Source organism: Lissotriton helveticus, chromosome 9 (assembly GCF_964261635.1).
Source record: "Lissotriton helveticus chromosome 9, aLisHel1.1, whole genome shotgun sequence".
NCBI classification, from domain to species: Eukaryota; Metazoa; Chordata; class Amphibia; order Caudata; family Salamandridae; genus Lissotriton; species Lissotriton helveticus.
The window spans coordinates 604,145,694-604,162,228 of NC_136070.1; the positions used below are offsets into that span (position 1 = coordinate 604,145,694).

General features: G+C 46.0%; 1 protein-coding gene across 1 annotated transcript in view; it reads right to left on the reverse strand.

Annotated features, from left to right (window-relative positions):
- Nucleotides 1–16,535, reverse strand: part of YIF1B (Yip1 interacting factor homolog B, membrane trafficking protein) — an 83,514-nt gene that overhangs the window by 25,348 nt on the left and 41,631 nt on the right. The window contains exons 3-4 of the mRNA XM_078660630.1: nt 5,968–6,072; nt 4,411–4,489 (exon numbers count right to left, since the gene is read on the reverse strand). Coding sequence (XP_078516756.1) covers nt 4,411–4,489; nt 5,968–6,072 — 184 coding nt within the window. The remainder of the gene's footprint in view (nt 1–4,410; nt 4,490–5,967; nt 6,073–16,535) is intronic.

The window sequence follows — 16,535 nt, forward strand, 5'->3', positions numbered from 1 at the left end:
GCCCTTAAAAGGAATTTTTTCGAATTCGAGGGTAAACTCTTTCTACAAACCGGGGGGACCTCAATGGGCAGTGTTTTTGCCCCCAGCATAGCTGGTTTGTATGTCTACGATTTTGAGAACAAATTCATCTTGACTAACACGAATCCATATCGTGAACATCTAACATTTTGGAGGCGATATATTGATGACGTCCTCGCCATCTGGCAAGGACCAACCGAACGTCTGGAACAATTCATAACCTGGATTAACACCTGTGATGTGAACCTCAAGTTCACAAGTTGCCATGATAAAAAAGAGATTGTTTTTCTTGATGTAGTGATAACAAAAGAGGGCAATCATTTAGAAACAAAAACCCACTACAAACCAACCTCGAAGAACAACCTCCTGAGGTTTGAAAGTTTCCACCCTCGACCTCTTAGGGAAAATTTACCCTACGGACAGTTTTTGAGACTGCGTAGGAATTGCAGTAAATTGTCTGATTATAAAACACAAGCAGACGAACTTTCAAAAAAACTGGACACCCGAGGATACCCGAAGAAGATAGTCAACAAATGTCAAAAGAGGGCAAGGAACCAACCCAGAGAGGCACTCCTTGAAGAAAAAACCAAGAATGAGGCAGAAATTCCCCTGACCTGTGTTACTACTTTCAATTCCATATCAAATCAGGTAACCAGGAGCATAAACAAACATTGGAACATAATAAACACTGGGAATCTGCACTGGGAAAAACCACTTTTTTCTTTTAAAAAATCACAAAGCCTGAAAGACACCCTTGTGAATACCAGACCCAAGGTGAAAAAGATCCCGCCAACAGCTTCCATTACCAGGACCTGGGGCCTACCAGACGTGACTGGACACTACCGCTGTGGTGATTGCAGCGTATGCCACTTAACCAGAAACACAAAAACTCTAGATTTAGAAGTGGGAAAAACCTGGAAACAAATTGCACACACAAACTGCAACAGCGAGAATGTAGTATACTTGATCGAATGTACCTGCAAAAAAAGATATGTGGGGATGACAACCAGGAAGGTGAAACAAAGGATCTGTGAGCATCGCAGCACCATTCGCTGCAAGAAGAATGCGACCCGACTAACAGACCACTTTCTCGAAAAAGGTCACACACCAAATGACATGTTCTGGACTGTAATTGAACAAATCACCCCTGGCCCGAACATCCAGAAACGCCTTTTTGAGAAGGAACAGAGATGGGTGTATAGGCTGTCCACCAACAAACAGGGCCTCAATGATAACATCCCTTGGGCCTCTGTACTCTGTTGAAGAACTCAAAAGTCACCACTATTGTCTCATCTCAGTGAGAAAGACATCTCTCGTCCTAGCGTTTGCTCCTCATATCAATCCCCTAACTGAGGCTTATATAGCATTAGTATCAACCCCTCTCCTATTCATGCCCTTTGTAACACATTTGTTATACATTGTAACAAATCCCCTCAAAATATATATATTTTTTTTCCCCCTCTAAATACCCTACCCTGAGGTAATCCCCTCATTTTCTGATAGCCAATACTTGCATGTCCCTTCCCTTGATATTTATTTCCCGAGCGCCAGTAAAACACGCTCCGTTTTTACGGAGACCTGGAACTGAAGTAATCCCCTCAGTTTCTGATAGCCAACACTTGCATGTCGTTTCCCTTGAGATTTATTTTCTAAACGCAAGTACAACACACTCCGTTTTCACGGAGACCGTTGTTTTCCTTTGGTTGCTACAGCAACCCGGCGCGCGCGCGACGCTCACGTGATGCGGTGACGTCATCACGCTACGCCAGCCAGCCACGCCCTCCACGCCCGTAATGGCGGCCGCCTTTAAACTCGGCGCTGCCTTTCCACATAACACGGGTACACGGAGGGGCGGATTAGGTGAGAAGTCACTCGATATGCCAAAAAACTGTAAGTAATACTAGCGCTAATGGAAACACTTCGGTTTCCGGTTTATTTCCACGAAGGAGACTTGAGAGCAATCGGTAAACTGATTTTGTCTCTACTGGTATCCTTTTTCCCTTGGCTTTACAGAATACGTTCTTTTGAGCTTTGCTGCCTCCCCTCAATTCCTGTGCAGCAAACATTTCTCCACTGAGAAGTGAGCATTTTATAAGTCTTTTACTATATATGTGTTGTGTGTTTGTACTGTCTTATATGTTTTGTGACTTTGGATCAAGTTGGCATGTCACCACGTCGGCATTTTTCTGACACTAATCATAACACAGTCATTAGCTAGGCACGCACTTTGGAGCCTGTGTTTGACTGGTTGAAACATAAAATATTATGTACACAGTCACACCAATATTGATAGGTGTGCTATTCTAGGAAACTTCCCATCTTTATATTGTATTGATACACCGCATGCTGCACAATTTCGCTGTTACGGTGTGTGGAATGACTCAAGAGACAGAACGGACTACGTCACTTCACTACGTTACAGGCATGTAATCAACCTTTTGTGACTTATAATCCTTTTCTTTTTCACAGGTTTTTGCCATTTTCTGTAACCATACCTGGTTGCAAGTTTTTTTACCCATTTATGCAAATTGCTAAATTGGGTGTTGAGAGGGTTGCAGGTATGGCAGGGCGTTAGTGTACCCTGACCACCCAACTCCTTTCTTTTTATGGTCCTGAAGAAAAACCGGTAACTCCCACCAATGGTTTGAAACATGTAGACCTATCACATAAATTCAGATACATTAGGTCTAATTAACGCCTTGACTGTATCTACACACACTATTTTTAACATTGTCCAGTAGCCTCACAATAAATAATATTAAGTCATACCAGGACAATTTTTAACCCACTGACCTTTTTTTCACATTCATCACCCACATACCCGCTCCACTGTATTTTCAGGTGTCGCAGCACACCTTGACGGCACTCGGCTGTCAAGGTGGCCCCGATGATGAAGCATGTCACCGACCAGGTCGGTGAGTGAGGGGTTCCTTAAAAAACAAAGAAGGACTTCTTCTTATAAATCACGGTCTCATTCCACTGATACTGGCTGTATAGCCTGATTTCTGGTGGTACTCCTCCTATTTGTTATAGAACTAGTAAACCAGGGGACTGGGAGTACCCTTCCGTCCACTTGAGTGGATAAAAATCCCTTTGCTCTCTATATCTTGTTAAATATAAGCCTTAATAATAATACATGTGATTTCTTCATGGCTCTAGAGATCGCACTGCTGTCATTTTTCAACACAGTAAATAGAATGTTACTATGACCCAGTTTCAGGTATTTAATATACTTACCTCAGAAGAATGGAAGGCTGAGTTGTCCCTACTTTAAACTTTTGACTTGAACATCTACGGCTCTGTGTGGTGGACGGTATTTAACTCATGGAGTCATAAATACTATCCATGAAAACGTCTAAAGCAATCGAAAATATTTTCTATATATTCTGCGGCTGTAGTCAGAACATCCAGAAATCTAAATAAGATGGGCCAAATATGATAATTCTAGGCCATGTTCTGTGTTCTTTGACAGTAGGCAAGGGATCACCTGCAGAAAGACGATTCAAAAATGGACGTGAACATAGAAAGGGATTTTAGGATGCAAATATGATAAATAAAAGAGTAAACAAAAAAATTGTGCATTGGGAAACCGATGCTTCAGTAGTTGTCAAGTTGCATGTGAAAGAAGGATCCTTCTGCAGAAAGCGCCTTTAGAAAAATAATAAGATTTGTTTTGGTTTGGATATGTTATACTGCATGCGCCAATCATGGCAACAAATGTATTCTATACATGATGAAGGGAGTTAATAAGGCCATTGGCTTTTTTGCTATGGAACTTCAGGTACTGGCACTCAAGACTACAGGACGGCAAATGCAACGGTGTACCCTCTCCGGAAAACCAAAGGTCTGTCTTAATCATTTAGAGTAGGTGGAACTTCAGTATGTCAATGGCAGAGACTACTCAGTCTCCGCCGCAGATAAGCAACTCAGACTGCCCGACTGAGTAAGGGTTGTCTGAGGTTTCGCCATGTGTCCACCCACCCTATTTAGAGTGGGTAAACAAATGGCTAGTGTTTACGGCCCATCACTGCCAGGTAAAACCTGGTGGTAAGGCACAGTGAAAACTACAAAAGGACACTCCACACTATGGGAGAAATCTCACCATGGCGAGGGGGGGTCCATGCTTTATTTTTTTTAAAAAAAACTAAATCCCGCTGTGTGAGTTTATAAAAAACATTTAAAGTTTGCTGCACGGCTTCGTCCTGGTTGTACTGGGCTCTTAAGCAGCTTTTGTCCCCCACCCCACACTTTTAAAAATGCTAATTTGGATCCGACTGTGATGTATTCTTTATATGTTGTTTAATAATAAAAATCATTAAATATAATAAAACAAAGAACAGTTTTTAATATGTTCATGTGAGCATAACAGTTGCATGTCAGAGGGGAAATTACCTGGAATATAGAGGTCGGGGGCATTTATATCAAACCGTGGGGCCACTGGTGTGTCCTGTTGGTATTGCACTTCCCAGTCCTGTCAAAAGAAGATAAAGGTATTTCAACAACAAACCCTGTGGCACATAAATGCGAGCCAGTAACAACCAAAGACACTACTTTACAGCAAAAGACAAAGACTAACCATGATTTATATCGCATGGAAACAGGAAGTAGCCATATCAGAGACCATTCTGATACGGGTATTTCCTTTCCACTCACTCAGTCATGTACAGAGATTGTGGCCCATGCAGACACAAATGCATCTAGTCACACGCATGGAACACTTTTGTCACAAGAAATCACATGGTCAAGTTTCTATTGGCACATGATCAAGAACTAAGATTTTCATTTATGAAAGAGCATGGTTTGGAAATGTCAGAACCTGCCACGATGAAGGAGAGTGCATACCTGATCAAAGATTTACCTATTCCCAACGCAGGTGGCCTCACCGTGGGAAGGATAGATCAGTCTTGCAGACTGAGTGGTGAGGTTTTATCAGGTCTTTATTAACACAGTGTGCTATAAACATTACAAATGTGTGTCTCCGCTGAAGGTCCCTCTTAAATAGTAGCAATGTATAATGTGACCTTGGCAGTAATGCTTGCAAAACAGCCAAACAGTGCCCTGTTATCTGTGGTAGGAAGACCTCTCGCTTTAGTTAGGGCCACAACAAGTAGGCAGTTTTGCGGCTGTAGAGTTTTCTGCATAATTATTAATTTACCACACTTACCACATAATCCACTCTCTGCAGCAGAATATGTAGATTAGAAAACAAAAAAAAATACATTTCTAAACAAAAGGGCCACAAGGGGTGCCATACACTAGCAGGACCCTTGCAAAGGTAGACTGATGAGTTTACAGTTGCTGATTCAAGTGCTCGGGTGTTAAACTGATACTACTAACTTGAACCTTTGCCCAGACATTAGTAATGGGTTAAAATGACAAAGCAATGAAGCAATACTGCCAAAGAATGGCCTGCTTTATGCCACATAATTCGACTTTTAATTGCCAGACAACTTAGTCAACCCTATGATGAAATTTGGTCTGCACGGCTGAATAATTCTAGTGGCCCTGGCTAGAGTGCAAAGCCTTACTATGGCAAGAGACAGGAAGGGATGCAGTTTACTTCATGATTATACCTAGGCAGAAAAGTTGAAGCTCAGGAGGAAAAACAAGGACCATTGTTACAATGACCAGAATAGTAAAGCGCTGATCATAGGTAAGTCACTTTACAAGTCATTGTGGCCTTCGGATTGCATGCCTGCAGTAGAGTGCAGCTCCTATGGTTCATGCACTCAGACCATATGGTAATTAGTCAGAGATCCAGACATTGGAGACAACACCTACAGGTCGATCACTTTGTACATCTGCACACCATTCATCAGGTACACCGTAATAGGCTGGAGAAGGTCATTACGGAACAGTAAGTCCAATGGGTTCCAGGATTCTTATCCCCAGGTCCCTGCAGGTAAATGCCAAGTGGTTTAGTAATACAAAGACAAAGTGGAACTTTACCTGATGCATGTAGGGAAACACAAGCAGTCCCAGCTTCTTCCCCACGTAGACCGTATCCACAGCAAAGTAGTACTTCAGCTTGCTCACTGGGATAAACCGATCAATCTGGAGCACGAAAGAGAGTGAAAGTGTAAGAGAGTGAGTGAGTGAGTCAGTGAGTGAAAAGCCAAGCAGAGACATAAGGGCTACAGGCCGCCACACAGCATTCTTTTGGTAAACATGTCTACAATGTGGACATCCATTTCCTGGAGGAGCTGATGACCCATAAAAAGGGAACTGTAATATAGCACCTAGAATTGAAAGCATAACATAACCAGCAGGAGACACAGGTGGAATTCCTTTGATAAATATCTACATAAGCCGAACCACCATGAATAGTATACATCGACACAGTGCTTTGAGTTGACAAGAGCACTCTCACTCAAATAATGCATCTCTCAGATATGCGCCTATCGGGCCTGCCTGATTGCCGTCATTCGTGGATACCCCTACCCCACTTCCCTTTATTCTGTTTCTATCCATTGTTTCCGCTCACTCCAGCCTTTCCTTTCTTTCTTTCGTACATTGACACAGTGCATTCTGGTGGGGACGTTATATTCATTGTTCCTCAGCGGTGCTCACATATTGCATCTTAAAATGTTAGTATTAATGTACCAGAATATTGGGTCTCTATGACGCCGATTTGTATTTGCTCTTGTCTGTCTGAGGATTTTATTCAGTAACTTTAACACTGCACAGGACTAACCGTGTGTTTTTAGGTTTCGACTTTTGGCGAGGGGCGAAGCCCCTCCCAGTCGAAATCTTTTGTTTTTAGTAGTGAGGTTAGGACAGCCTCTGTTTCCAATTGGCTAGCTCCATAAATGGAGGCTAGCCATTGGGAGGCAGAGGCTGTCAATCGCGCTTTCTCACGAAAACGCGATTCGGGGGCGTTTCTGGTGCTTTTTTTAAGCCCCGCCCCTTTGTCCCGGGCCGCGCTGCGATTGGCTGCCGGCCCGGGACACCCCCGTGACGTCATTCCCGGGCCGCGCTGTGATTGGCTGCCGGCCCGGGACACCCCCGTGACGTCAGCCAATCACAGCGCGGCCCGGGACCTGACTTGTTTTCCTCTCACCTTCGGGTAAAGTCCGAGCTATATAAAAACGCATAAAATAAAAATAAATGAAAATACACTCTCCCCACATCCATCGTCAACAGACGTCTCCAGTCAAGTGACCCTGATTATAAAGGAGGAGTCGGGCAAAAGTACCCTCCCTCCGGCTTACTTCCAGCACGCTGTCTCTGTGTCTGTCCTTTACACCAGTGAGGGCTTAGGGTCTTCAACACAACACAGCCCTTGACTCCGGTCCAGCCAGAGAATTAAATAAAGTCCAGCTGTTATAAATTGAAAAGATAACCTACAGAGGAGATTCAAGCCCGTCAGAACCATGTGTCAATGTTACACTAGATATGGAAAACAGAGCAGCCATCTTTGAGTTCCCTTTTTCAAATTAACGGGATATTAAAAACAATAAATGTTTGCATGTGTGCTCGAAATTCCTGTCTCTGCGCATGTTTACATTGATTATTTCATACATTGAAAAAAACATACGTTTTTGGTACCAAATCGAGGAGTATCTGTATCCTATTATCTTTTTAGAAATACATCTGCTTTAACTGAAATTGGTTTGAAAGGTCGTCAGGAACACTAAAATATGTGCATGGCGTTCGTTTTCAGGGTCAAAAAGTCCCTTTCTATCGTCGCCATTGAAGGAAACGTCATATCCGGCGGGCTACGTCACCGCTAGCTACTGCTATCCTACCCCCTCTCTGTGCAGCAGTCGCTATTTTGTGAGCTGAAAGTGAAGGAAGGAGTTGTTCGAGAAGAGCAGAGCAGCGAGACAGGGACTGCCTAAGCGGCGGCCAAGGTGCGGTAAGCCGGTCCCCGATGGGGGGGCTCGAAGATGTATGCTCATGCAGGAAAGAAGGGGCGGGGAGCAAGTACGCGGAAATTATAGGTGAACTGTTACCGAGTGCGTGGGTAATGGTAAGATGAGATGGTGGAAACGGTGTTACGTGACTATCATGTAGTAGAGCTGAGAAATAAGGACTCTCGGAGGTTGAGATCGCAGACGTTTGCGAGAAGGCGATGGGTGGGGCCTGCATACGGCCCAGTTAATGTGGAAATGTGATTAGTAAGGTGTTGGTTATACTGAAGGCTGACCAGCACAGAAATGCTTTTCATCCTCGGGTAGTTTTTTGGGTGGGGGCGAGCGAATTACCTGGGAAGAAGACAAAGCACATACAGGGGGCGGGGGGGGGAGATATCCGAGGAGACCGATCCAGGGTGAAGGGGCGAAATGAGAGGCCTGAGAATGCAATTTGAGGTGGGATGGAGGACAAAGAAGGCGAAATGGAGGGGACATGGGAGTAGAAATGGAGGCACTGAGATAAGGATCTAAGGACGTAGAGGGATGGAATAAGGGGTTTATTTAAGGAGTCGAATGTGTAAGGAGGGGATTACCTGGCTACTTTAGGGAGAGAATATGGTTGACTGGGCAAGGGTAATGTTGGAAGGAGAAGGGTGGCATGAGAAGCTTATGATCCCATCTCCCATAGAGGGTGGGGCTAAGATCGCCTGAATCTGTATGTTAAATCTGTTCTTGATCTGGTTTCTGTGGGTCCTCGTAGAATCACTATTGGTATCCTGGGGCACTAGCAGTTTCTTCAGTTTGAACTGAAAAACAAGTATAAAAGTGTACAATTCGTGATCTTTTAAAGATGCTACGTTCATATTCTTGCTCTTTATGTCGGCGCATACCATTGCTTTAGTTGAGGCCGCCCTTCGTCCATACTATATTGTTGCTATTTTTAGCCTTCATGTCAAAAATCTTTACATTAACACGGTATATCAAATATTTAAATGCAACATTTGCCTTTTATGTATGTATAGTCGGTTAGCCTGATAATTTTATTTAATCGTTTAAACACACAGAACCCCTGAATAGGCGTGGTGGGGCCCCTGGATAAGAACAGCTGGTGCAGTGGAAAGGTGAGGCTGGTTGTTTACGTGCAGCACTATTTGTACGTGGTTCTTTGCGATGGCTGTGATGCCATATGTTCGAATTGCCCCATGTATCGTGCACTCTGTTTATGCGCATGTTTAGGTGTCCTATGTCTCTTACATACACCTTGCTGTCAGTTTAGTATAAAAATAGGTTTCACAATTTGCTCAGTACTATAAAGGTGGGTGTGGAGTAGGTGGTCTGTAAACCCAAAGTCAAAATGTTTAGTTTCTGCGAGTTTACTAGTTTCCTTGGTTTGTAACCAGTATCCACATATAAATTGCCTCTGATTCACTCGTTTAACCTATCGCCATGAGTTGCACGCCTTGAACGGCCCACACCCCTCCTGATGCCCTGCCATTGATTAAGGGTAAAACAATTTAAATGTTGCCAAAATGATGATCGTTAATACGCCAGTCTGCTTACCCATTGGTGTGTGACAGATTGGATTCGTGTATCTTAATATCCTGGTTATGGGTGGGAAATTATCGGGAGGATGCAGATTTTTCATAGGTTTTATGGCGTAGCTTTTACAACAATATGCAATTTGATCTGTAGACCTTTTGATTACAAAAAATATTAAACATAGATGAACAATAGTCCTTATTTAACGGGGCTTTCGGCCAGCTCTCTTCATCCATTCTCCATCCATTTCATTCTCATTTTGCAGGGGCACCAAAGCACTTCACTTTGACTGCATTTTGCTCTTTCACACGGAGCCCACCCGCAACCGAGCCAATGTGCCACTTGTTCCCCCTTTGTTTATCCCTCTGATGTCGCCTTTGTGTTTAGTCTCATTTGACAGCAATGCACTTTATACCAGATGTGAGCAGAGGCCACGTTCCCCACTTTGTCGTTTCCAGTCTCCTGCAAGTGCTGTTGTGAATGCTTCAGCTGGCAATTCTTAACATGTTTGTTATGTAATCAATTTCACCAGTGGTTCTTTAATAAACTTTGCCCAGGAAGAAAACCAGGCGTTATCATGTTTAATGTGGAGCTCTTGTAATACTTTGTTATTGCCTTCTTTCCTTTCTTATTTTTTTTCCCTGTCTTTCTTACTCAAATTACTCTTTACCTTTCATTCCCTCCTTTCCTTTTCATATAGACAAATACTGGCAGCCAGTGACACAACCATTGCCGCCTTTGTGTATGTTGTAGAACATCTTTTCGATCTTACTAAAATTGTGTATGGCCTCAGTTACTTACAGGGGTTTTTAGCCACACTTCATCCATTTGTCTGCGGTTGTCGTTCCCCCGTTTCCTCAACCCTCTTGTGGTATATAATACAATTAACGTTGCTAGTTTGGAACATGACGGTGAGCATGGGGTGAGCGTGGGTAAACAGTTAAGATCATCCTTGTGTGGGTACAGTTAATATATTTTGAGTGCATTTAGGTGAATTTGTATTGATTTTCTCAGCTTGGAAAGTGTGGATTTTGAAAAACTTGTTAGCAACACTAGCGGCATGGGGTGTGGCGTTGGTGCAAACACCTCTGGGCCTCCGACATGAAACACATGCAGTGTTACTGAGGCAAAGTTTTCCAAAGCAGTTTCGTAGACACCAGTAGAGATTCATTTCTCCAGAAGATGAAACCTGCAAAATTGTAGAAGTAGTCCTCCTCAGCTCGCAGCCAATCCACTCACTGCATTGTCTTTTTCAAAGGACTCTCTGCGCCGCATCTAGTCCTTTCCCTGGAGCATTGTCTAGTTGCCTGTACCGGTTTATTGTCCCATGACTGTAGATCTTCAGCTCAAAGGGCTGCCCGCAGATTCAAAGCCCAGTTTAGGAAACATGCCCCGTTTTCATACATTGTATTGGCATCGAGGTAAAGGGACACCCCCCCAGGTGATCTCCCCGTTCCTGAGCACTTCTTGAAAAATCCATGTTGTGGTCAAGCACATCACCCCAAACAAGTATGAAGAAGCGTGCTTACCAAACTGGCTAGCGCTCAATTCAACCGACCTTATGTACTGTGTGCGCACACGGTAATTAACAAGCCTATCCTGCTTTTTTATTATTATTTTAAATTTGTCCTGCCTTGCCCCGGGCGATCCGATGTAGGCTTTTGCGCAAACTCTAACTTCCTACTCCGGTGTCAACATTTAAAGGCGTGCTTCTTATGCAACTTGTCTACCTAGGTTCTCTTAACACACGTCTTTAACAGACTTTTTTTTGTCACGCGATTGGTTCGCTAATTTTTTTTAAACCAAACTACTGAAAATTTCTTTTTGGAATTTAATACATTTCTTTTGGGAGAAAATGACACATATTTGCAGAATACAGATATCTGGGTTTTTTCTAAGCAAAAATACCAGGTTTGGTAATGTTACCACCGCTGCGGAGAGCTTGTTGGAGGCAGAAGATCTCACCCCCGCCCATGCACCTAGGAAACTGAAAACCAGAATGCGCTTTATAACAAGTCTCCCGTGGAGCATTTACTTCTTGTTAATGAGCTTGATTTCATAGCCCAACTCGCGCTTATCCATTGACTTGGACTCGGTTCTCCTGCTCTTGACGTCCAGTTAATTAACAGCTGCGATATTGGACTTTCCTTACTCTCGGATTTAACTCCCCGGATTCTAGTTTCCCTAGATCCCTTGTTTCAGGGATTTAGTGATGTGCGTTAGCAAGATCTTTTTGATTTTACTCCAGCATACAATTACACACACTTATAGGGACTTAACGCCATTGGCGTTTTCTTCTGTCCACTACAGCAAGCAGCGTGGCGAGGTTGATCAGCCCACATTAGTCATTTGTTCACTTCACTTTGAGAGCATCTAGTTCTTTTTCAAAAGACACACAACGTGCACAGTGCTGTGGACTACAATTTTAACCCAGATGTTGCTTCTAGCCACTTGTGTTTGGTCTAGCGTTAACACATCCTCAGACTTTATTAAATGAGATATTAAAACAAGCATTTACAATGCAACGGTTTCGCCTTTGGAAAAGTTTGAGCTATTGGCATTGTAAATGACAACATTTGTATTTATGTGTTGGTTTTGAAAACAGATAAATAAATGGCATTGTCATTTACATTGCAAATAGCTTTAACATTTCCAAAGGCGAAACCGTTGCATTGTAAATGCTTGTTTATTAAATGTCAACATAATTGGTTGAAAAGAATACACTATAAAAAAAAAAAAAAAAAAAAAAGAAGAATTAAAAGCATAAAGGAGAGGAGCTTGGCGGGCATCCGTGATGGCCGCGTGAGCACAGCGCTCTCCGGACCCCCGCCACTCCCGGCATAATATCCTGAACATATCCTGATTCTTCACGAGGATTTGTGTAGAGGACACTGGGCTGATCTTCCGGTGGTTTTTGGATTTTGATTTGGACCAGGGACACCGAAGATATGACGACTCGAACTTTCGGGGCCCGCCCTGTGGCCGTGTCTGAGTTGAACAACAGCGGCAGGGTGATTCGACTTGTGGGTCCCCCTCTTAAGTTTCGGTTTCGATTCTGCCTCAGACTGCGACATCTGGCAGAGGAGTCTGGCCCCTTTTTGGGTCCAGCGGCGCGAGACTGCTGTTGTGCCTTTGGCTAGCTTGGTGTCCTTCCAGGCTGGTTCACACCTAGAGGTACCCTCGCCGCTGCTTGTTGGCTCCGACGCCTTGCTCTCCTGCGGCCGTTTTCACCGGGTCGGTGAGTCCCCTGGGACGCGGTCTCCAACATGGCGGGCAGAGGGGACCGAGAGACACGGAAGACCAAGACGCCCCTTCGCGGGGTCCGGTCCAGTCTAATGTCATGGACCGGTACACCCATTCGAAGGGGTCCCCTGGAGCCGCCTTGCCTGGCCCGAGTGCAGTTGGCTGCACTGTAGACGCGTCGCCGGAGCCGTCCTTCCAGGACATCATGGGCGCCATTTCTGGCATGAAGGAAACAATAGGCCAGCAGTATGAAGCTTTGGCCCACAAAATCGACACTGTGGCCATTGATGTGAACTTGATTCGGGCCGACCTATCTAAAACCAATGAGAAGGTGAAGTCATTGGATCTCAAGTCATCCAGCCTCACGGCCGACGTCTCGGAGATACAGACGGAGATTGGCAATCTCCGAAGGGTGAACGATTTCATGACCCGGCGCTTGGAGGACTTTGAAAACAGAGCACATCGTTGTAACGTGCGTGTGGTTGGCGTTCCGGAAAACTCGGACCCGCATTCTGTTGATCTCCTGGTCAAGGACCTGATACAGAACTACCTCTCTCCGTCTGGGTTGAGTAAATTCTTCGCAGTGGAACGTGCCCATCGTGTTCCGGGTGGCCAGGGCAAGCCGGGCGCCCCGCCGAGGCCTATTGTTGCGAAACTCTTTCACTATAGGGACCGGGACGCTATCCTGCAGGCTTCGCGAGTGAAGGGCCCGGTGGCCTTTGAGAATGCCACGGTGAACTTCTGCCCGGACTTCTCTCAACTGGTGCAGAAACAGCGTATGGGCTTCCGTGGAGTCAAGAAGCGTCTCCGGGACTTGGGACTGCGCTACGCTATGCTTTTTCCAACCAGGCTGCGAGTTGAGTACAATGAATGGACCCTTTTCTTTGATCGGCCTGATTCCGTGAATGACTGGCTGGACTCTCTGCCGGACCGACCTCCTGAGACTGAGCCCACCGAACACCTGGGTGGTGCCGAGGGTGGTGTAGAGAGCTGAACTTATTGTCTGTGCCCCTGTCTCCGTGCCACATAACTTCTTCCGGGACTTCATGCCTAAGTGCCTCTATTTTCTGTGTGTTCTCCTCTTTCTTTATCTTGATCGGGGTGGCGGGTGGGACAGGGCCTTTCCTCCTCCGGGGTCTTCTTGTAGAATGGGGGTTTTTGGGCGACAGGCACACTGCATGTTGGGGTGGCTTTTTAGCTTCTTGCAGGGGTGCAGGGTGGGGGGTGTTTTCTTGGAAGTTGGGGGGTGGGTGGATGGGATGTTTGAAGTTTGTGTTTTGTTTTTACAAGGCGACTCTATCTTGCTAATGGAATTTTCGATGTCATGCTCATTGGGGGAGGGTTCCGGCATCACTGTGGGGGATGGGGGTAGCGGGTTGAGGTTTATTTCGTGGAATGTCAATGGTCTGGGGGATCGTATAAAGCGGGGTGTGGTGTTGCGATGTCTACGACGTTTGTCTCCCGATATTGTCTTTCTGCAGGAGACACATCTAGTGGGCAATACTTGTCGTGCCATGAACAGGTGGGGCTACCGCCTTGTCGCTCATTCAGGGTTTACCACGGGTTCCAGGGGGGTGGGCATCCTTGTCCGGGCTTCCCTTCCCCTGGCGATTGATGATGTGATCCTTGATGATCGGGGGCGCTATGCCGTCCTCGTGGGACGCTATGAGGGTCGGACCCTTTCCCTGTTTGCCGTTTATGTGCCCCCCGGTCTACAGACCTCTACCTTTTCCGATTTGGGCCGAGTGTTGTTGAGCCTCCCAGATAGTATTCTTTTCCTAGCCGGTGACTTTAATTCTGTGTTCTCCGGTCTACATGATAGTCACCCCCCCTAGGGACACTCCTTTGGCCCAACAATGGCTGGGTGGGTTTTTGGATACCTTTGGTTTGGTGGATTGTTGGAGACTCATGCACCCTACTCAGCTTCAATACACTTTCCATTCCGGGGCCCATGGGAGTCTGTCTAGACTGGATTATTTCCTGATGCCTGCGGCGCAGTCGTCGGCTGTTCGGGAGATTAGACACCTCCCCCGGGGCATCTCGGACCATTCTCCACTCTGGCTTTGCTTTGAGGTGGGGGTGGAGGCGGCGGGCCGGGTGGCTCCTATCAATCCATGGTACCTAACCTCCCCCGAGACCCGTGGTCTCTTGATTAAGTCGCTGGATAATTATTTTCTAGACAACGAGGGGTCTGTCTCCTCTGCGGTGTCCCTATGGGAGGCCTTTAAGACAGTGATCCGTGGGCAGGCCCTTTCCCTTATTGCTGAATCCAAAAGGGCGAGGAATCGGGAGGTGGTGGAACTTGAGAGGGAAATTGTTGGGTTGGAGGCTGACTTGGAATCGACTGTTACTCCTGATAAACTCCACGCCCTGGGTCTGAAGCAATTTGCCTATAGGTCTCTGGTTACGGACGCGGCTAAAATGATGTTTCGGGAACAACAGGGTCGTTTGTATGATGTGGGGGACAAAGCGGGTAAATTGCTTGCGTGGTTGGTCAAGAAGGAGAGGGCGAATCGTGTGGTACCGGTGATTCAGACTTTGAATGGTGTGAGAGTGACAGACCCGGTTGGAATAGTGGAATGTTTTGCGGACTATTTTCGTGTGGTTTATTCCCCTGTGTCTGAACGGGATGTGGATGACTCTCGCCTCTTGTTGCGTGATATAGCTCTGCCCTGTATCTCCGATTTGGATCGGGTCTCTTTGTAGTCTCCTTTCTCTACGGACGAAATAGCGACTGCCATTCGCTCACTCCGTTCGGGCAAGGCTTTGGGCCCAAATGGATTGCCAATTGAGTTGTACAAGCTGCGTCCTGATAGGGTTGCGCCCTATCTTCGTACCATGTTTTTGGAGTCCCGGGAACGGGGTATTCTCCCATATGACCAGCGTCTGGCTACGATCGTTGTTATTCCTAAAGAGGGTAAGCCCCGGGACCTTTGTTCGTCTTATAGGCCTATTTCCCTGTTGAATGTTGAGCCCAAGGTTCTGGCTAAGCTCTTGGCTACTCGCCTCCTGACGGTTATTAGCGACTTGATTCATCCGGACCAATCCGGATTCATCCCGCATCGTAACACGGCTCGTAATCTGCGTCGTCTCCACGGAGCCATTGCGAGGGCGGGGCTTCTGACGGAGCCGGCCATTTTGGCTTCGCTGGATGCCTCGATGGTTTTGATACGATAGAGTGGCCCTATCTTTGGCTCTTGAGAAATTTGGTTTCGGCCCGGGGTTTATTGGTTGGGTGAAGCTGTTATACGCCGAACCCATGGCGCAGGTTGTGGTTAACGGTCGAGTTTCTGTTCCCTTTTGCCTTGGTAGGGGGACCAGACAGGGGTGCCCCTTGTCTCCGCTACTTTTTGCTCTTGCGTTGGAGCCACTGGCTGCGTGGCTTCGATGGGAACCTTCACTCAAAGGGATCCGTTGGTCGCCAGATTTTGAGGACCGCGTCTCGCTTTACGCGGATGACATTCTTCTTTACCTTACTTCCCCGCGCAAGTCTTTAAATGTCTTATTTGACGTTCTCACTTCGTTTGGCGCTAACTCTGGTCTGGTTATTAATTGGGCTAAGTCCTGTGTGTATGTTCTCTCGGGTGTTCTGCCCCCGTTGCCGGATAGATTTCCTATCCAGGTTGTCCAGTCTGGCTTCAAGTATCTGGGGATCTTTATTACGCTGGACTCCTCGCTCCGGTTTGAACGTAATCTCCTCCCCCCGCTTCTTAGACTGCGCCTGGATGTGGCTCGCTGGCGTAAATTACCCCTGTCTCCTCTGGGCAGAGCTGCCCTTTTCAAAATGATGTCCTTGCCGCGATTCCTATACGCACTTCAAAATTCCTACGATGACGTCCCCGCTACCTATTTCCGAGAGATTGAGAGTCTCCAGAGGCA